Genomic DNA, 22957 nt, shown 5'->3' with positions numbered 1-22957 from the left:
TTGACCATCTCATTAGCCAAAAGCAGGCCCATAGTTCCCATTGAAATACTGGTCAGTTTGTTGATTTAAATTTACTTGTTCTTTATTTTAAATATTGTATTTGCTCCTTTTTTTTTTTTTTTTTACTTTAAAATAAAATATGTGCAGTGAGCATAGGGATTTGTTCATAGTTTTTTTATAGTCCGGCCCTCCAATGGTCTGAGGGACAGTGAACTGGCCCCCTGTGTAAAAAGTTTGGGGATCCCTGCCTTAGAAGATTCTAGAAAATATAACAGTGCTCAAGCGCACATTTCACCTGTCAATAGAGCGATTGTATGTAACGTATTCCCGTGAAAGTGTCTCTGGATGCTCCGGAGAGGATGAGAGTAAAAATAACAAATAACATTTAAATAATACGAACATAGTTTTGACTTCGTGGATCCCCCCTCAGAAGTCACCAGACCACATTTGAGAACCAGTGAACTAGATTCTGTCCTAGGTAGAACCAGGGGTAATAGCAACAGATAATCTCTCTGGGAGACACATATTTATGCAGTAGCAGCTGTGATCAGCCCTACGACGGAAAAGAACGGCTCCTGTGACAGGGTGGTGGGGCAGGGACACCTGTCCTTCCTGCCTGCTGGACCAGGTGGACCGCTCCAGGAGAATGGCCTTTAGAGTGCCGCTGCCGAGCCGGAGTCCGCCGGGGCGGGGGCTGGCCGCGCGACCACCTGCCCTTGCTGGCTGTTCCCCAAATCTGAGAAGCGACAGCGGCTGCGAGTCGCCCCTGCGCGGCGGCCTTTGAACCCGGCAGGATGGATCCGCGGGACGGCCGGGCCGTCTGTCATTCAACCCCGCCAGAGTCCCGCACAGCGTGGGCCACGGGCGCGCGTGGCGCCGGGCCCCGCATCGGTCCGGTCCCGGGCGGTGCGGTGGGAGGAGGTGGCCGATGCTCGTGGTCCCTCAGACGGGGAGCGGTGGCCGAATCCGCGCCAGACCTCTGCACCTCCAGCTGCGGTCTCGGGCAGCGCGGCGGCGGCTCGACGGAACGGGACACGTTGGAGGACGAAGTGTACGAGGGGCGGGTCTGAGCGCTACCTCGGGAGGACCCAGAGGCGCCCGGGTAGCCCCGACTGCCGCAGACACCGGTTCTTCCGTTCCTTCTCAGGATGTCAACCTCCGGCGCCAGCTGTGCGCGCGGCCTTCCCGCCCGCGGACTCTCGCGTCCTCCCGCGGCCGCTGTCGAGAACGACACCGTGCTCATCCACGCGGGGTACGAATAAAGATTTCTTCTTCAAACAAACAGGAAGTGCCTACGGAGGCCCGGCAGGCGCGGCGCCTGGCCGGGCATGAAGCCGGGCGGCGGCGGCGGCGGCGGCGGCGATGAGCGACATAGTGGAGAAGACGCTGACGGCGCTGCCGGGACTCTTCCTGCAGAACCAGGGGGTTGGCGGGCCCGCGGCAGCCAAGGCGTCCTTCTCCTCGCGGCTGGGTGGCCTCATCCGCGGGATCACCGCGCTCACCTCCAAGCACGTACGTGCCGGCCGGGCGGGAGGTCGGGGAGGTCCGGGAGAGGCCCCGGCTCTGGGAGGCCCGGCCCCGCCGCGAGCCCGCGCGGCTGGCCCTCCGGCGGGGCGCAGGGACCGCGGGTGCGTGGGTCCGTCTTTGCGTCTGTCAGGAAGCGACACTTAATCTGTCCGGACTGACAGCTGGGAGGCCGGGTTTGCACAAATGGCCCCGACACTGACTCATGAAGATCTGCGGACAGCCCTGATTAATTTTTGAACCCGCGTGAGTTTCCTGGACGCTGAAGTGCTAAAACACCAACACGTATTTCTTAGGTTGTTTGAGGATTAGGTGAGATGTCGAGCGTGTGAAAATGCAAGCGCAGTGAAGTGTCAGCACTCACCTTCAACAGAGATTCTTTCCCTGCTCCGATGTCCCTCGCTGGAACGGACGCTGCCGTCCTAACCTGTTGTTGAATATCTTTGGGGAGCTCGAAGTGTAGACCCATGGGTAGGGCAAAGAAAGAAGGCGTGATTCTTCCAAAATGTAAAATTTGCTGAATAAGTCGTTACCTCTGGTGGGCTTTGAAAATGAGCAGCTATTGAACAAGTTAACTAAATTCGGACAGACTTTTTGGTAGTTGCACGGAGTGATTAAGATAGTGATGATTCAAAGCTTCAAGGAGCTTATATCTTTAAAAAATATGTTATCTCGTAATTTGTACAGAAGATATTTATGGAAGAGGTTATGTGTTCAACATTGAGGAAGGAGAAAAAACACATTTCCTTTTCCCAAGGAATGGGTCATTTCATTCATCGTGGGCGTTAGACACGTCTAGGCGATACATAATGATACAGGTGCCAGCCAGGAGAGGAGAGAAGACAAGGAGAGGTGTTTCAGAGTGCCCTGAGTGTTGAAAATGTTCTTTTAAAACTGAAATAAAATGATGGAGAGGGTCCACTTCACATTCAGAATTTATTATTTGTGGATTTAATATTGTTTGACTTAATGTTTTGTTCTTTGCTAATTTTTTATGAGATGCTGAATGAAATTAAAAAAAAAAAAGTTTTGGTCCCAAATTGCAGTTGAACTGTACTTAAGGTGTCTGTATGGGACGGTACTTTACCAGTATGTCTCGATGAGTCTCCTAATGGACATCTGTTAAATCAATGTGTAAGGTAAAAGATAGCATTATATTAGTCAAAAATGGGACCAATTTCCAAGTGTTTTTAAGTATGTAAAATATGATGCAGAGAGTAGAATTGACCACATTTGTGTCTTTAAGGTATGTTGGAGATGAGAAGTGAGGGAAAGGATGTGAGGAATAAGGAGAAAAGGATAGGGAAGGAGAATAACATATTGATATAAGGAAACAGACCGATTTCTGTTTCTGCGTTCTCACCCTGTTTCTCTGTTCCATGAAGACTTTTTTATTTTAAGGGAAAGGTGTGAGAACCTTATTGTGGGCCAGTACATGAAGAATTTCTTTTCTTTTTCTCCACCGTTAATTAAAAAAAAACCCCAAAACCCCCATATTTTTTTGTTGAACTGTGTTTAAGGGGACAGTAACTGAGTGAAGAAAAGAGGAAGGTGGGTTAGATTGAAAATATTTATTCTTTCTAGGAATGATTCTCAGGATTGGAGAAATGCCTTTAGGCAAATCTTAAGCACATAATTTTTATGACTGTCCTTTAAAATAATGTTTCATGTGACCAGTGGTGGCCCAGTGGATAGAGTGTGGAACTTGGACGCTGAGGTCCCAGGTTCGAAATCCTGAGGTTGCCAGCGGGAGTGCAGATTCAGCAGCTTGTGCATGGCGTCACTGGCTTGAGCATGGGATCACTGACATGATCCCATGTTTGCTGGTTTGAAGTCCAAGGTTACTGGCTGCTTGAGCCCAAGGTCACTGGCTTGAGCAAGGGGTCATTGGCTCCGCTTGAGCCCCCTGGTCAAAGCTCATATGAGAAGAAATGAAAACAACTAAAGTGATGCAACTACGAGCTGATGCTTCTCATCTCTCTCTCTCAAAAAAAGAATGTTTCTTTTTATTGAAATTATGTATCATAAATTAATTTTCCATTTAAAAAGTACTGTTACAGTTTTAAAAGACAGTTATTCATGCATTTATATATTTTCACTTTGTCAGGAGGAAGAGAAGTTAATCCAGCAGGAACTGAGTAATCTGAAAGCAACTGTTTCTGCTCCTTCAACAACACTGGTAAGTTCCCATAGGCAGTGCCAGCGCGTTTGGAATTTGAAATCTGGTCCACCGTGCACTCCATAGTGACATCTAATTGATCACTTGCTAAAATCTAATTTATCATATTTACAATCAGCTATGGGTGGTAGCAAGTCAGATATTAACTTTAGCCTTTTATTATTGACTGGCTGCACGGAGCAAGCCTTGCTTAACTGATGTCAATTTAGTGCCGATGTGATGATAATCACAATATATAAATGTGGTAACACTCCTGGGACCCCAGTGCTGCTCTCACTGTTTTAATGTTGTATACTGGGAAAAGGTGAGTTTCTATCATTTCAAATAATCTTGTCAGACTTGAATTGACATATTATAGATTTCATTTCACTGTTACACATCTTGGAGTGTTGGTTGACTGACAAGGTAAAAAGATGGTTTTCTTGCTGTAAAACTAGGTATATTTATTGCCCAGCAGTTGAATCAGAGTCCAGTTTTTTTTTTAAATGTTTATTTTATTGATTTTAGATCGAGAGGAAGGGAGAGAGGGAGAGAAAGACAGGAGCATCAATCTGCTCCTGTATGTGCTCTGACAGGAAATCAAACTGGCAACCTCTGTACTTTGGGATGATGCTCTAACCAGTAGAGCTATCCGGCCAGGACAGAATCCAGCTGTTTTTAGACGTGGTTCCATATAATTAGATGTTTTAAGCAACATTCATTTTATCAATTTTTTAATGAGTGGCTACTATATGCAGGTCACTGTAGGACTGTTTCTAGACAGTTAGATTAAGACGTAGACTATTTTCCCCTCCTAATTTTAATATGGTTTCACATAATGAGATTTTTTTAAGCAATATTTATTCAGCAAAGATTTAGCAAGTGCCTTCTTTGTGTAAGTCGTGGAGATGTTCTCCCTCCTCTGTAAAAATATCAGGTGATTATTTTGCACGAGTATATGCATGTACATGAATAACACTTGTAAAGTCTGAGAGAATGTGTATACAGTATATATTTTTTGTGATCATAATATATGGACAAATGAAACTTGAAACATAACTAATCTGATATATCTATGTATATATGTTTGTGTGTGTATGTATAAAATTATTGTGCTTCATTGTACTTGATAGAAATGTTAAGCAGAAATGGTTTCGCTCTTTTTACTTTGTTAGATTTCCATTTTCTATAATTGGCACTAATAAATATTTTTCTTGCTACCAGGTATAAACCTGGTGAGGGCAGAACTAAGATAAATAGGTAGAAGTCAGGAAGGAAAATTTTGTAATTATGGCTATTCAACTCTGGGCATGCTTTACAGAGTGGTTTGTCCCTGAGATGGTCATGAAGAGGTTAGTTTGTTAGAGGATTGTAAAGAGAATCCCTGCAATGGGAAATGCACTTTCCTTTCTAAAAATAAGAGAATAGCAATGTATGTAATATAGTTTTAAGTTCATGACTCTTGAAAAACTCTGAGATAAATGTTACAAAACCAGGATCAATCCTTCATGGCTCAAATGAACGCTTTCTTTCCCAATTTATATAGAAACCTTTTGAAGATGGACTTGTAGTAACTTACAAAGCTTGTTTTCTCAGTATTTAGTAGTCTTAACGTGCTAGTGAATTAACTTACATTACTTTAAACATAGGTGACCTAAATTAAATCTTACTCCCCTAAGATTTTCCTATGGTTTCTTTTTAAACTCTTTATATTTACATACATACATACATGTAAGTGAAATATTTAATATTATTATCCTTACTTTACAATATTTTATTTTATTGTTTCTTAAGGGTTTTGTGATTTAGTAATCCTGTAGTATACTAACCTTAATTAATTTTTAGATAATAAAACGGTCTGTAAGCTTTTCTTCGAAATACATTTTATTTATATTGTTTCTTATTAAATTTTTCTGTAAGTATTGGGAATATTCAATAATGCAAATACTCAAAAATGCAAATATTATAGGCCCTGGCTGGTTGGCTCAGTGGTAGAGCGTCGGCCTGGCGTGCAGAAGTCCTGGGTTCGATTCCCGGCCAGGGCACACAGGAGAGGCGCCCATCTGCTTCTCCACCCCTCCCCCTCTCCCTCCTCTCTGTCTCTCTCTTCCCCTCCTGCAGCCGAGGCTCCATTGGAGCAAAGATGGCCCGGGTGCTGGGGATGGCTCCTTGGCCTCTGCCCCAGGCGCTAAAGTGGCTCTGGTCGCAGCAGAGCGACGCCCCGGAGGGGCAGAGCATCGCCCCCTGGTGGGCAGAGCGTCGCCCCCTGGTGGGCGTGCCGGTTGGATCCTGGTCGGGCGCATGCGGGAGTCTGTCTGACTGTCTCTCCCCGTTTCTAGCTTCAGAAAAATACAAAAAAAAAAAAAAAGCAAATATTATAGTAATAAATTTATAGAATCTCCTAACAATTTAATTTCTTGTGTTGAAAATATTGATAGACCCAGTTTAGAAAAATAAATATTGTAATGGCTCTATTATTAATGAAATACCTTTAGTTTATAATAATTGTGAGAGTTGTGAAAGAATATCTATAGAGCAAACTATTACATATTATATAGAGCATGATAATTCTGAAGATAGTCCATACACAATTATGTTTTTAAATATGAAAAATATTTCATTGCAGAAATTATTACCAACGTGTGGGAATTTTATGGATGTTTTCATGTGACAAAATATATTAAAATAGTGTGCTGCATTCTAGAAGCCAAGTCACATTACCATTGGTAAAATTTTATCTGAGGATCATGTGTCTCATTATAATCAAATTTTACAGGAAGGGCATCTAGAACTTTAAATAGGTACGGTTGACTTATTTTATGGTGTTGCCACTAATAAAATACTGAAATTATTTTACTGACGTGAACACTGTTGGGAGTTGGCCCTGACCAATTAGCTTAATTGGTTAGAGCATCGTCCCCAAAACGACAAGGTTGTGGATTTGATCCCTTGTCAGGACACAGGGAAGCAACCAATGAATGTACAACTAAGTGGAACAACAAATGAATGCTTCTCTCTTTTATTTATAAAGTCTGACTTCAGATGATTAATTTGTATTGTGTGTGTGTGTGTTTGTGTGTGTGTATTTCTCTTTTCAGTGCCAGGATTAAAGGATTCTCTTGTTAAATGATTATGACATAATAAAAAAAAATCAAAACACTATTTATACAGTTACTGGACATTTTCTTTTCAGAAAATGATGAAAGAATGTATGGTGAGACTTATATATTGTGAAATGCTTGGATATGATGCTTCCTTTGGCTACATACATGCAATCAAGTTGGCACAACAAGGAAATCTTTTAGGAAAAAGAGTAGGTATGTATATGTTTGACTTAATGTTGTCCTTAAAGTTCCAGATACTTTATAAAATGAATGACGGCAAGTATATAGTATGGTTTTAGAACATTGTCTTGCAGTTTCCAAAGCATTAAGGAAGGTAATAGTAAAAGAGAAAGACAAAAAGGTAAGACTAAAAATATAATAAAAATAAATTAAAAATGTAATAGTACTCCAAAAACTCAGCACCTATAAATAAAGTCAGTTTTCCCAATACATAGCATCTTGGAGCTATAGAGAAGATGAAAAATTGCCTATTTTTTGATGGTGGTTGGATAATTACATATATTTGTCAAAACTCATTAAACTATACACTTAAAAATGGTGAATTTTCTTGTATGCAAATTATATATACCTCAGTGACACTCATTCTTTTTCTTTTTTTTTTTATTTGGAAAATTAACAGGGTGACATTGATCAATAAGTGTATATAAATTTCAGGCAAACATCACTATATCATTTCAATAGTCAATTATGTTGTATATCCATCACCCAAAGCCAAATCAGTTTCCATCACCTTATATTTGTCCTTCTTTACACCCTTCCCCTAGCCCTCCTGTCCTTCCCTTACATTTTTCTCCCCCAGTAACCACTGTACTCTTATTTATATCCATGACTCTCAGCTTTGTATCCCACTTATGTGTGAAGTCATACAGTTTTTAGCTTTTTCTGATTTACTTATTTCAACTCAGTATAATGTTATCAAGGTCCATCCATGTTGTCATAAATGACCCTATGTCATCATTTCTTATGGCTGAGTATTCCATAGTATATATGTACCACTTCTTCTTTATCCAGTCATCTATCAAGGGGCACTTTTGGTTGTTTCCATGTCTTGGCCACTGTGAATACTGCTGTGATGAACATGGGGGTGCATGTGTCTTTATTACCAATATTTTCGAGTTTTTTGGGGTAGATACCCAGTAGTGGGATTGCTGGGTCATATGGTAGTACTATTCTTAATTTTTGAGGAACCACCATACTTTCTTCCATAATGGTTGTACTAACACTAATTTATTTTAAAGATTTTATTTTATTTTATCTTATTTATTTTTTGTGACAGAGACAGAGAGAGACAGAGAAAGGGACAGATAGGAACAGACAGACAGGAAGGGAGAGAGATGAGAAGCATCATTTCTTCATTGTGGCTCCTTAGTTGTTCATTGATTGCTTTCTCATATGTGCCTTGACCGGGGGGGCTACAGCAAATCGAGTGATCTCTTGCTCGAGCCAACGACCTTGGGCTCAAGCTGGTGAGCTTTGCTCAAAGCAGATGAGCCCGCGCTCAAGCTGGTGACCTCAGGGTTTCAAACCTGGGTCCTACACGTTTCAGTCTGATGCTCTATCCACTGTGCCATTGTCTGGTCAGGCTAACACCAATTTTTAAGTCTGTCTAACCTCATCAATTTAATTATCAGAAATGTTTCTGTAGAGAATAAAACCGAAATTGACTTGAATAATTTTAACTACCATGTTCTCAGTTTCACAGATGTTTATTATGAGGATGAGAGGTATCTTAAAAAAATTTTTTCTCTGTAGTCCACCTTTAGGACTCTTAGGAAAAATCCTTTCAAAGACTTAAATCTTTTGTTTGTATAGATTCGGCTTCATATCAGAACCCCAAGAAGGAGGCTCTTTAGAATAATGTGCGACTAGAAGAACATGTTCTTTATTGAAAGGAGTTGATAGTGTCATGTTGCCAAGGACGAGCATTCTTCACAAGTTATATTGTAAAATGATGGGATGGGGGATGGGAGATGTCTTGGTAAAGATTTGCAGACTATATGCATGCACTGTTCCACCTGTTGAACCTCACTCCACCCAAAATACTTGTCCAATTCTAGGCTTGTTGTATTCTTCCTTCCATGTATTATAGAATGTCCTCTGGCATCCTGTCTCTCCCTTTTCATATTCCAAATCAAGTCTGAACTTTTCTGTGATCACTTAGGTGGCTCCTACCATCTGTTATTGTATGGTGTTTTCTTTTCATATATGAATGTTTTAGCCCCAAACTAATTAAAAAATCCCTAAAGGCAGGAAATCTTGACAGTACTAAATAGTTAATAAATATTAGATGGTTGATGGTGTAGTTATTTTATACAACTCTTTCTATATTCTGCTTCATAGACGTCTATGTAATTTTTTTCATTTTCAGTGTATTTAAAAAATACATGAAGTGTTACATGGTTCAGAACTTTTTGTAGATATAATCAGAGAAGTCTCATTTTTTTTTCTTTTTTTTTTATAATTATCCAACAGTTTATTTTTTAGTCTTATTCGTTTTTAGAAAGGAGAGAGAGAGAGAAGGGGAAGAGGAACAGGAAGCATCAACTCCTATATGTGCCTTGACCAGACAAGCCCAGGGTTTTGAAACAGCAACCTTAGCATTCCAGGTCGACACTTTACCCACTGCGCCACCACAGGTCAGGCTAAAGTCTCACTTTCATATCTAGCCCCTCTACCCCTTTTGCTTCTTACCATTATAGGTAACTTTTTTCATTAGTTTCTGATTTGGCTTTCTATTGTTTCTTTTTGAAAAAATAAAAAGCAAATGCATGTGTACATACTCCCGCAGACTGTCTTACACAAAAGATAGTGTGCTGTGTAGATTATTCTACACCTTATTTTGACATCTTCATAGTTTTATACAGTTTTCATTGGGTTGATGGATGTACCATTCATAGTTTTTTCAGCCAGGTTCATATTTGTGGACATGTAGTTTTTGTTTTTATTTTGTTTGGTTCTTTGTTCTTATAATAATATTGTAGTGAATATCCTTGTATATGCTATTTCATAGTTATGGAGGCTTATCTTCTTAAAGGAGACCTCACAGTCATTTTTATTGAGATTCATGATCTTCCTTGAGAAATATTGCCAACTAGAGAGACATATATTTGCAGGTATCAGACACTCTTTTTTTTTTTTTTACTTTATTTATTTAAGTGAGAGGAGGGGAGATAGAGAGACAGACTCCCACATGCACCCTGACCAGAATCCACCTGGCAACCCCCATCTGGGGCTGATGCTCAAATTCTCAGCACCAGGGCCGATGCTTGGACCAATGGAGCCACTGGCTGCAGGAGGGGAAGATAGAGAGGAGGAGGAGAGGGAGGAGAAGGGAAGTAGATGGTTGCTTCTCATGTGTGCCCTGACCAGGGATCAAACCTGGGACATCCATACCCCAGGCTGATGGTCTATCCACTGAGCCAACCAACCAGGGCCTACATATTCTTATGTGTGCCAATAAAGTGAAAATTATTTTTTATGGTAGTATTTAAATCTTTTACATGTCTTTGTTCTGGTTCTATTGCCTCATTGACTCTCTTGAGATTACTAAGGCTAGTTTTGGTGCTTTCTCTGCTGAAGAATACCTTCTTATTTTTCATGTTAATATTGTTAAATAAATAAATTTCAGTACCCATTAAATCAGACATTATGTTAGGTTCTTTATTCAGTGAGATAATATTTCATGTTACAGAGGAGAAAACAGAGGCTCAGAAACATCAAGTTACTTGTCCAAGGTCATAGAGGTAATGAGGGGTGGAGCCAGAATGTGAACCTAAGTTTCTATGAGTCAAAGCCTGTATCCTTATGCTATACGTCACTCTTGGTCATAGCAAATATACTCCATAATCATAATTGTTATTTTTTGTTTTCCTGAAACCTTGATTTTCATTTTTTTTTTTTGTCACAGAATATCTTTATCCTGTTTCCTGATCATCAAAACAGGAAATTTTTTGTAACATATAGAATTAAGGTTTCCTTGACATGATCTTTGGATTAGTTTGCTGGTCTTCTTGTACTTTGATATTTGGTGACTTGGGTGTGGGTGATACCTTAGCTGAACAGATGAGTTCTTAGTAACCTGATAAAAATCTAATCTCTGCTGTAATGACTTTCTAGGGTTTTTCTCATCTCTTTCCTTGGCACTGGTTAGTTTTTTTTCCCCTCTCTCATGGTTGTGGGAGTAATATCTCTTCTCTATTTTTAGTGAAGATGTTACAGTCAGTCACACTGCTATTTGGTTGTGAGAATAGGAACTTTTATGCATATTTTCCATGTTCCCCAACACACACAGACAATGTGAATGCTGGCTAATGACGGGTATAGTTAACATTAGAATCCCTAATGAAAGGGCTGAAAGAATTGAGAAGAATGAAAATGGGATTCAGGGAATAGGGCCTCAGGATAGACAGTGTGGGGAGACAGAAAAGCAGAGGGGTTAAAAACATGAACTAACTCCCACTGGATGGGTTGAGCCCTATCCACCATGTAATAGCTATAGACCAGGGGTCGGGAACCTACGGCTCGCAAGCCACATGTGGTTCTTTTGATGGCTGCATCTGGCTCGCAGACAAATCTTTAATAAAAAAAATAATGTTAAAAATATAAAACATTCTCATATATTACAATCCATTTCCTACCGCTCATGTTCATGGTTGCAGGTGGCTGGAGCCAATCACAGCTGTCCTCCGGGACAACACCAAATTTTTATTGGATAATGTGTGATGTACACGGGTTGTTGTATGGCTGTCACAGAATTACATTTTAACATATGTGGCGTTCATGACTCTCTCAGCCAAAAAGATTCCCGACCCTTGCTATAGACCTTGGGCAATTACCCTTTGGGGGCTTCATTACTATATTGTGGGTAATAATATCTGTCTCATAGAGTTGTGAGGATTAAAAGAAGTAAGGCTTGTAATGTACTTGACCCACAGTAACTGTCTATCAAATGTTACCAGTATGCAGGGTGACAGGAAAATGACATGGAGCAGCTAGATTCTAAGTACATGACATATGTCTTAGTATTCATGTATTTCTTCACTCCTAACATGTCCTTTTTTTATGTTTGAATATTATTGAAATAAAAATGCTTATTTAGTCAATGGGTACATTTAATGAGGAGACAAGTGTTTTCCTCAACAGCTGTTATTCATTCAATAGTGCATCTTTAAATTGAGAAAATAAGGTATTATTCATGGCTTAATATATGATTTACATCATACTGCTTAGTATTAGGTGGTAGTTCATTTAATAACACAAATAGCCAGTAACTCACTGTTAACTATAGTAATTATTAGTTTTTAAGTAATTCTATGTTTGGCTACAGGATAAAAAATGTTTTGGTTGATTGTGTAGAGATTTGCAACATAGAAGGCATATATTCCTGGTGTCATTATGCAACTTTAAGTTGGTACACATAGCCTCTTTTCCATTTTAGATATAGCCTGTGAAATGCATAATTCTGAAAGATTTCAGATGAAGACCGCCTGAAATTTTCCTTACTAAAGATTTTAATCCTCATATTTTGCAATTTGTTTTCATATTTACCTGCAACTAGTATCTTTGGCACTTAAATTTTGGAATATGTTATTGCTTTAACTTCTTGGGAAATGTTATAATGACGTTTTCCCCTCAAATTTTATAGGTTATTTGGCGGTTTCTTTATTTCTACATGAAAGTCATGAACTGTTGGTTCTCCTTGTGAATACAGTTGTAAAGGTAATGTATTGTATGTTGGTTATTATGAAGACTTAAATTATTTCTGCAGGCATCTGACATGTTTCCTTAATCAGATTGAATTAGATATTTTTGGAAGAAGGTAGTCTTACAGAATGGGCTTAGAAAGATCTTTTAGATCAGTTTTTTTTTTTTTTTGAATCTTTTTTTTTGTTTTAATTTTTTTATTTATTTTTAATTTTTTATTTATTCATTTTAGAGAGTAGAGGGAGAGACAGAGAGAGAGAGAGAGAGAGAGAGAGAGGAGAGAGAGATAGAGAGAGAGAAGGGGGAGGAGCTAGAAGCATCAACTCCCATATGTGCCTTGACCAGGCAAGCCCAGGGTTTCGAACCGGCGACCTCAGCATTTCCAGGTTGACGCTTTATCCACTGCGCCACCACAGGTCAGGCTAGATCAGTTTCTATAACTTGAAAATGGTGTTAGTAATAGAACTTAACCAGGTTATGAGGCTTAGATGAAGCACTATGTAAAGTAGTAGTTGCTACTGCTCCTGTTACTGTTTCGTTTAAAAAAGCAGTGTTAGATAACTCAGATCTCCAGACTCTTAGCTCATGTATATCCATACTGTTGTGTCTTTTTCTAGAATCTGTTCTAAAGGGATATACGTGTAGACTGAATAGTTTAAGTATTTTAAAGGAGAATAGAGTATAATTGGATAACTGGAATGTACAAATAATAAAAACAGAATTTAGTCCATACAATATTTTTTCCTGTTAAATTCTTAATCAGAATTGGTCATGAAGTATAATTGAATTGTTCAGCTTTTTCTTGTTTATCCGGTGTCAGTCTTTTGATAGGTGGGTAGTGTGTGTGTGTGTGTGTGTGTGTGTGTGTGTATAGTTCTTTCTGAATTTTAAGTCATATATGCTCTATTAAAATTACCAGTAGCTTAAATTTTTTGAAACTTTCTTTATTTTTAATGCAGTGAGAGGAGGGGAGTTCAGAGAGACAGATTCCCACATGTGCCCTGATCGGGATCCACCCGGCAAGCCCACTAGGGGGTGATGCTCTGCCCATCTGGAGCATTGCTCTGTGGCTCACCAACCTAGCTCTTCTTAGCTTCTGAGGCGGAGGCCATGGAGCCTTCCTCAGTGCCTGGGGCCAACTCACTCCATTCAAGCCATGGCTGCAGGAGGGGTGGAGAGAGGGAGAGAGGAAGAGAGAAAAACGAGAGGGGGAGTGGTGGAGAAGCAGATGGATGCTTCTCCTTTGTGCCCTGATTGGGAATTGAACCTGGACATCCACATGCCAAGCTGATGCTTTATCACTGAGCCAACTGGCCAGGGACCGAAACTTTCAGAAACTTATTTTCAGTTTCTATTAGAATGACTTATAAAATTTGTGCATGTATAAGTATGTATGAATGCATACATTTTATTGTATATATTTGAGATTTTCTTTTAAACTTCCACTCATATTGATTAACATTGATTAATAAGAAAAATTAATAAAAGTGGTTTGTTATTAGAAAAGTTTTAAAAACTGTTATAAAGGAGACTATTTTGGCCAATATCAGAACAGAAATACAGTTTCCTTTTGGATCACTGGCTTTTTGGCTATGTTTATCTATTGACTTTGTTAAGGGAAATGAAACAGGGATAGTTCTAGAAAATATGAGGTAAGCGTGAATGTACAAATTAATTATGTAGTGGAAAACTGTTAAGTATGTGGGACCATTGCAATGTTGAGCTTGCTATCCCTAGTTTCGAAATTTGCACTAAATGTTTTCTTTGCTTAATAATTCTGTCAGGACTTGCAGAGCACTAACTTGGTGGAAGTATGTATGGCACTTACTCTTGTCAGCCAGATTTTCCCTCGAGAAATGATTCCAGCTGTTCTTCCATTAATAGAAGATAAACTTCAACATTCTAAGTAAGTAAATTCCTTTTGGATAGGTGTATACACTTTATATTTCAAAACAAAAATTTGTACTAAAAAATTTATTATGACTAAACTAATGCTAGCAAGGTAGAGAGGGTATTCTTTGTCAGGTAAAATGTAAAAATTCCCAGTAACATCATTCTTTTTTAACGTGGGTTTAGGAAAATAGTAGGCAGCTTTCTAAAGTTAACCTGAGAGACAGCGAGGAGCTCAGCGTTAGGAATCCCTGGCTTTCCTCCCACTTCCGCCGCTTCCAGCAGTGGTCTCGGTTTCCCTAGGCTGTATGGGCTTGGTCAAAGCGCCTTAATTTCCACACCGCTGTTTGGAGGAGAAAGTGAAATAATGGAAAACATTTGAAAATCAAGTGCTATGAATACAGAGAGCTTCAGTGTATTGGGTATACTTTTATATTAAAACTATAACATTCAAATTCTATTTTATAGTAGAATATATCCTAATAAACCGTAACTTGTAGTTTTTTGCTAATCTTATAAGGTTCCTTAACTCTGTCTTTAATGCTTGGCTTATTTTTTCACCACACTTGAATTATTGTGTTTTCCACCATACCCGTAACTTTATAACCTTTAAAACTAGGTAAAAGTTTGCGGTTATTTTCCATTTTCTTTTATGATTATAGTACTTTAGTTATGTGTACATTATTATTTTATTTTTTTAGTCAAGGTGAGAGGCAGGGAGGCAGAGAGATAGATTCCTGCATGCACCCTGATCGGGATCCACCCAGCAAGCCCCCTACCGGTGATTCTCTGCCCAACTGGGGCTGCTGCTTTATTGCTTAGCAACCAAGCCATATCCATGCCTGAGGCGAGGCCATGGAGCCATCCTTAGCACCTGGGGCCAACTTGCTTGGACCATTAGAGCCATGGCTGCAGGAGAGGAAAAGAGAGAGAGAGAGAGAGAGAGAGAGAGAGAGAGAAGAAGAAGAAGAGACAAAGAGACATAGAGAAAGAAGGAAGAGGGTGAGGGGTGGAGAAACAGATGGTCGTTTCTCCTGAGTGCCTTGACTGGGAATTGAACCTGGAACTTCCACACGCCAGGCCAATGCTCTACTGCTGAGCCAACCAGCCAGGGCCAGTTATGTGTACATTCTTGATAAGATTTTTTTTGTTACTTATACAATATATTTTTCATATGCTTTAAGTCAGTATTTTTGTGTTCTAAGATTATAAAATATTGACTCATGGTCTGTATTTTTTAAAAAATAACTAAAATGATAGTTTTACTAAGTGGTAGATTCTTCAGACTTGTTATAATGTTTTATTTATGTCAAATCTTGGTTTAAACCAAATGATGAGTATTGACAGATAATTACTGGAAATAAAATATTAGCTTTTCTTAGACAATTATGCGTTGATCTGATCATAGCGGAGCATATTTTTATTATTTTTATTTTTATTTTAAAAAATGATTTTATTTATTGATTTTCAAGAGAGGAGAGAGAGAGAGAAATGGGGTGAGGGGAAGAGTGGGAAGCATCAACTCAAAGTAGTTGCTTATTGTATGTTCCTTGAAGGGGCAAGCCTAGGGCTTCAAACTGGAGACCTCAGCATTCCAGGTTGATGCTCTAGCCACTGCACCACCACACGTCAAGCCAGAGCATATATTTGTATAAAACTTCCATACCACCATTCCTTTGTGGCAATCATATTTACTGACTCATTATATGAAATTCTTCTGAGAGTTGATTTTTTTTCCCAATTGCTTCTCATCCACTCTAATTTCAAATCCTGAATTTTCCTATCTTCTACTAGTTAGAGTTCAGACTTTGAAATTCTGCTTCTGCAGTATGGCTGTATCTAATTACATGTTATGCAGTGAAGAGCTAAAGAACATGGGTCAGAACTACAGGTAGGCTAGTGGATGTCATCAAGAAGATGTGAAACGGGTTGGACTGGACTCTGAATCCCTGGCTGTATGTATTTCAGCATGCCAGACAAACAGCCGGAATCCAGGTATCTTGATGTCTTGTGCTAGGACCACCACTTAGGGCCAGGCCTAGGTGTTCCTGAGCCTGTTCAGAGGTTTTTTGTTTTTTTTTCTGACCTCATTTACCTTTTCTCTCCCAGAACTAATATTGGTTGATACCCAGTAGCAATACATTGGGATGTTGTTTACATCACCATAGTATTACTACTAATTAACTTGTTAATTCTTTCTATGTTTAAAAAAATCCATCATGGTATAGTTTGCCTAGGAAGATAGTGAGTTGCTTGTTAATGGAATTTAGCGGAAGCTAGATGACCATTTGATAGGAATCTTATGAAAGGTATTCTTTTTTAAAGATTTATTTATTGATTTTAGAGAGAAGAGAGAGAGAGAATTATACATTTATTAATTTATTTATTCTAATTCACCAAACTATAAAACATTTATTAAAAGTGTACTAGAAAATCTCTTCAGACATTATATGCAAGATGTATATGTAAGGTTACTAAAAATTTAATTCATGATTTACTTAGTTTAAAAAAATAGTTTGTTTAGATTTTATTTTTTATCTTTAGGGAGATTATACGAAGAAAAGCTGTTCTGGCATTATACAAATTCCATCTCATTGCTCCTAATCAAGTACAACATATCCATACTAAGTTTCGGAAAGCACTTTGTGACCGAGATGTTGGGGTCATGGCTGCTTCCTTGCACATATACCACAGATTGATTAAGGTAAGTTGTAAGTGTCAGCAGGTACTAAGTAGTTGCCATTAGAAAAATATAATTATGGAATTTTTTAAAAACCCTCAGATTTTTCAGTCAAATGCTTGCTTAACACTTCAAGTTTTTTATTTTTTAATTTTTTCAAATAGAGTTATATAGGGAGAGGAAGAGAGTGAGAGAGAGAGAAACATCAGACTGTTCCTGCATGTACCCTGCCTGGGGATTGAACCCACAAAGGTTGCATATCAGGACAATGCTCTAACCAACTGAGCTGTCTGGCCAGATCTCAAGTTTTTATTATTGACTTCTAAATAGTAATTTTTGCAAGTTGTATTAATAGCATGAGTTGTAGGCACACTACAGAATAAGTCTTTTAAAAATGTTTTTTATTGAATTTGTTGGGGTGACATTGGTTAATAAAATTATATAGGTTTCACAGGTATAGTTCTACAATACTTCCTCTCTATATTGCATTGTGTATTCGCCACCCCAAGGCGTCTCCCTCCATCAACGTCTGCCCCTCCTCAGACGTTTCTTTTTTTTTTTTAATGCCTAAATTCTTTTTATATTGTTTCAAAAACAGAAAAATGGTAGGTAGGAAGGTGATTGAAATTTGCAGATTTGTCGTTTTTCAAGCAGTGATTGTCTTTTATACTAGCGGTCCCCAACCCCTGGGCCGTGGACCGGTACCAGTCCGTGGGTCATTTGGTACCGGTCCACAGAGAAAGAATAAATAACTTACATTATTTCCATTTTATTTATATTTAAGTCTGAACGATATTTTATTTTTAAAAAATGACCAGATTCCCTCTGTTACATCCGTCGTAAGACTCACTCTTGATGCTTGTCTCAGTCACGTGATACATTTATCCATCCCACCCTAAAGGCCGGTCCTTGAAAATATTTGCTGACATTAAACCGGTCCATGGCCCAAAAAAGGTTGGGGACCACTGTTTTATACAACTTCATGGGGTGCATTACAGTCTATAGAAACGAGGAGAGCTTGTAAGTGTTGTGTAGGGTATAGACTACAATGTTGATGCCATACATTGATATTGTGTCAGAAAATTTAGGAGGGCTGAATTGTATGGTAAAAAAATTTTCTAAATGGTGACATGGGTTTTTACTAATCCAGCCCCAGTGTATTGCCTGAAACCCTTTATTTCCCAAAGTATACATTTGTGAGAAATTTCCCTGGTACTGCATAACAAAATGGGATGTGCTGTGAATTGAATTTAAAATTATAGAACTGAAGGTTTTTTACTTTTATGCATAATGTCCCAAAATAGTATGATATAGATATTTGATATTAAATCTTATTTTTTCTCTAACATGTACCAAACTTTGAAAGAGCTATTATTTCCTTTAAAAAATTTTGTCCTTGATAATATAATAAAATTTACAATGACAAATCTAGTGTTCATTTTGAGGAATATGTATATAATTTCCCCAGCCCAAGAGATTAGTCAGGTAGATAATGAAGGTACACAAACATGTTTAAGTACTCTAGGGTTAATTAGTTTTTAATAGACAGATTCACTGATTTTGGAGGGTTTAAATATTTGAGTAGTCTTGGCTGTGCTCTGTGCTCTTCCATCTAGAACACATTTAGCTCATTTGCATAAGAAGTCTTGTAAACAGGGTTCAGAGATTGCACACAGGCCCTGACTTTCATCAGAAGTAGAGATATTATAGCCCTTTTTCAATATGCCAGTTCTTTTATTTATTTTTTTAATTGAATTGCTGGTATTGGCTGTTAAAGGTTCTATATAAGATAAATTGTTGGAACTTTTGAAATGTGATTATACCGTATGGGAACAAGTAGGGAGAAGTAGAAGTTTTTGGGGGGATGATTCAGCTTTGTATCACATAGCCAGAGGAGTTTCATCAGGGAAGAAATTAAGCAGATGAGAGCAGGTTCATTAAATGTGAACATGGAATTTCTAAGTCAACATGTATTAAGTTATCAATAGATTCTATATGGCATTTAAACCAAGTGTATTTTATATGTATTAAGACATTAACAGGAAGTGTTTTGTGTGATTTATTTTATTTTGTGTTTTGGATGCAGGAGAATTCATTTGGATATAAAGACTTGACTGGGAGTTTTGTAACAATTTTGAAGCAAGTAATTGGAGGAAAGCTCCCAGTAGATTTCAATTATCACAGTGTCCCAGCACCATGGTTACAAATTCAGCTCTTGAGAATACTAGGACTTCTGGGAAAAGATGATCAAAGGTAAACTAAGTGTGATAGTCCTAGGGTAGGCCGTAGTCATGTGGAGGCTTCAAGATAAGCCAGATTCTCCCAATGCTTAATTGTTTTAGTAGTAATAAATAAACCATAAATTTAATCAAACATAGATTCAGGTTGCTGGGATAATCCTGACTCTGCTTCTCTAAATCCCATCCTAGTGAAAGGTACCTCTGGAGCTTTATATTTTCTGTGAAGCTTTAGCTTTCTTAGTCATTTTAGTTTAGGGGTTGGGAAACTTTCTGTCAAGGGCAAGATAATAAATATTTAGGCTTCATGAACTGTATGTTGGCTGTTGCAACCATTCAACTCTACTGTTATATAGCTCAAAAACAGCCATAGACAGTACATAAATAAATGAGCACAGCTAATAAAACTTTTTATGGACATTAAAACTTTTATTTCATACATTTTATGTGTCATATAACGCTATTTTGATTGCCTCCCCCAAAGAATGGTAAAAACGATTCTTAGCCACACAAAAATAGACAGCTGAACAGATGAGGCCAAGGGACTATAGTTTGCTAATCCTTGCTCTATTTGAATATGAGTGCTTTTCCTCCTCCTCCTCCTCCTCCTCCTCCTCCTCCTCCTCCTCCTCCCCTTCTCCCCCTCCTCCTCCTCCTTCCTTCTTCCTTTGTTTTCTTTCCCTTTCCCTCCCTCCCTCCCTCCCCCTTCCTTCCTTCCTTCCTTCCTTCCTTCCTTCCTTCCTTCCTTCCTTCCTCCCTCCCTCCCTCCCTCCCTCCCTCCCTCCCTCCCTCCCTCCCTTCCTCCCTCCCTCCCTCCCTCCCTCCCTCCCTCCCTCCCTCTCTTTCTCTTTCTTTCTCTTTCTTTCTTTCTTTCTTTCTTTCTTTCTTTCTTTCTTTCTTTCTTTCTTTCTTTCTCTCTTTCTCTCTTTCTCTCTTTCTCTCTTTCTCTCTTTCTCTTCTTTCTTTTTTTCCCTCCCTTCCTTCCTTCCTTCCTTCCTTCCTTCCTTCCTTCCTTCCTTCCTTCCTTCCTTCCTCCCTTCCTCCCTCCCTCCCTCCCTCCCTCCCTCCCTCCCTCCCTTCTTCCCTCTGTTCCTCCTCCTTCTCCTCCTCTTCTTCCTCCTCCTCCTCTTCCTTCTCCTCTTTCTTCTTCTTCTTTGTTTATTGTATTGATTTTAGAGAAAGACAGGAACTTCAGTCTGTTCCTTGCTCCTGTGTGTGCCCTGACTGGGGGTTGAATCGGCAACCTCTGTGCTTCAGGGCAGTGCTCTACCAACTGAGCTATCCAGCCAGGGCTTTACCTTCTTAATTCATTTGTCTGAATTACTCTTTTAGCCAATTTGTATTAAACTTTTTATGAGTATCTTTCCAATTATATATGCATTTCATAAATTTTTATTTTGCTGTAGCTTTTCAAACTGAAAAGTTCCAAGAATACTACAAGGAGCTCTTTTATGCCCTTTATCTAGATCCATCAATCATTTGCATTTGCTCATTCTTTCTCTCTTTCAGTATGTGCATGTGTGCACATATTATTTTTATTTAAAATTTTTTTCTGAACTGTTTGAGAGCAAGTCCAATTAGATTTTAGATCCTTGAGAGCAAGGATCATGGCTGGAGTCCCTGAAGTGTTTCTGTCTTAAGAAAATATTTGCTAATCTGTGTTCTGACTTTATGAGATATGGTTCTCTTTTATGCAGTAGGATTCATTTATATTCTGATTCTTAGCCTACCTATGAAGGGATTGCCTTCTAGGCTGTTGCTCCTAGTAATGCCTTGTCAGCATCCTGTTAGCTCCTGATAAGTGCTAACTGGGATGTATCACTCTTGGTATTGCTATTTTACCTTTTACTGTGTTTATAACACTCAATCCTGATTGAAAACTAGGCTGAAAACCAGGATGTGATGGAGAAGATGCACACTTTAGAATTGCTTGTACTAGCCTGACCGTGGTGACGCAGTGGATAGATCGTAGCCCTGGGATGCTGAGGTCCTGGGGTTGAAACCCCAAGGTCACTGGCTTGAGCCTAAAGTCACTGGCTTGAAGCCCAAGGTTGCTGGCTTGAGCAAGGGCTCAGCTGGGGCCCCCTGCCCCATCAACACACATGTGAGAAACAGTCAATGAACAGCTAAAAAGTGACACAACTAGGAGTTGATGCTTCTCATCTCTCTCCCTACTTGTCTGTCTCTGTTTGTTTCACAACCCCCCCCAAACTAATTAAATTTTATTTTACATAATCTAACATATCTTATTGTGGAGCTCTAGTTGGAGTTTACTGGAATTCTCTTAAAACCATAAATTTCATAGTAATGTATCTTACTGATCTAAAAAGACTTAATGCCATCATATGTTGTCAGGAAGTAACTTTGGGGCTTTTAGTGAGTTTACTAAATGTACTAATTCATTATCTTTCATCCTTCTTACTTTCATGATTGAATTTGGAGAATACATACACAGATGTCTAAGCGCTTACCCTCAAAGAGCTCAGTTTAATAGAAATTAGGCGCAATTAGAGTTAATAAAGATTGGAATGTTTTTATAATGTGAAACATTAAAATATTTTCTCCTGGATTGTCCTAACTCTAATGAGATTTTATGTTAACATAAATCTTACATTTCTTAAGGCATGATTAACTCAATGTGATAAAGTAAAAATGTTATGAGATTCTAATATATTTAATTGAAAGCATTTACTAGAAATCTTCTTATATTTATGGATTTTTATATCGTTTTAGTTTTTTCTTGTGTTTTACAGCATTCTGCTTTTTAGGTTATTTATATTTAGCTTGATCATGTCTGCAAATGTTTCTACATTTCATGTGGTTAATTATAACTCTTACACCAGACATTGGCTTTTTTTTTTTTTTTTTTGGTATTTTTCTGAAGTTGGAAACAGGGAGGCAGTCAGACAGACTCCCGCATGCGCCCAACAGGGATCCACCCGGCATGCCCACCAGGGGGCGATGCTCTGCCCATCTGGGGCATCGCTCTGTTGCAACCAGAGCCATTCTAGCGCCTGAGGCAGAGGCCATGGAGCCATCCTCAGCGTCCGGGCCAACTCTGCTCCAATGGAGCCTTGGCTGCTGGAGGGGAAGAGAGAGACAGAGAGGAAGGAGAGGGGGAGGGGTGGAGAAGCAGATGGGCGCTTCTCCTGTGTGCCCTGGCCGGGAATCGAACCCAGGACTCCTGCACGCCAGGCCGACGCTCTACCACTGAGCCAACCGGCCAGGGCCACAGACATTGGCTTTTAAAATTAAGAAATTAGACTGTAATCTAGGTGTAGCATTACTGAATTTTGGGGGGAGAATTTGTGATGCCTATATGGTTATTGTCTGGAAGAAATGCTTACATGATAAAATGAAGGATTTTAGACTATGGTTCTGGATTCTGACTGGATATTTGTACTTCAGTCAAGGCATCAGAAAAGAACACGCACTTCAGATTGAATTTTATAGCTGTATATTTGTAGAAAAAGAAGATATTTTTGAGAAAGATACATGATAAACAATCTGTATAGCCCCAGATTATTTTGATCTTTTTGTTTGTTTGCTTTATAGTGTACAATCTCTGCAAGACTACTGTGTATATTCTGTGTTGAGGTAGTTTTTATTTCTGTTAGTGCTTTCTGAATTTGTAAGACAT

General features: G+C 39.0%; 1 protein-coding gene across 2 annotated transcripts in view; it reads left to right on the top strand.

The window, feature by feature from the left end:
• Positions 1-1349: 1349 nt before the first annotated feature.
• Positions 1350-22957, top strand: part of AP4E1 (adaptor related protein complex 4 subunit epsilon 1) — a 70641-nt gene continuing 49033 nt past the window's right edge. Inside the window, exons 1-7 of one of the 2 annotated variants that reach the window (XM_066276376.1) lie at positions 1350-1512; positions 3632-3703; positions 6876-6999; positions 12452-12525; positions 14295-14416; positions 16945-17104; positions 19167-19333. In XM_066276376.1, coding sequence (XP_066132473.1) covers positions 1363-1512; positions 3632-3703; positions 6876-6999; positions 12452-12525; positions 14295-14416; positions 16945-17104; positions 19167-19333 — 869 coding nt within the window. In that variant the 5' untranslated portion in view covers positions 1350-1362. Of the gene's footprint in view, positions 1513-3631; positions 3704-6875; positions 7000-12451; positions 12526-14294; positions 14417-16944; positions 17105-19166; positions 19334-22957 lie in introns of those variants that run through there. The other variant, XM_066276377.1, reaches the window with a different exon arrangement.

This window comes from Saccopteryx bilineata, chromosome 4 (genome assembly GCF_036850765.1).
Source record: "Saccopteryx bilineata isolate mSacBil1 chromosome 4, mSacBil1_pri_phased_curated, whole genome shotgun sequence".
Lineage (NCBI taxonomy): Eukaryota > Metazoa > Chordata > Mammalia > Chiroptera > Emballonuridae > Saccopteryx > Saccopteryx bilineata.
The sequence above is the reverse complement of the archived record's forward strand: the minus strand, read 5'-3'. Positions and strand labels throughout refer to the sequence as shown.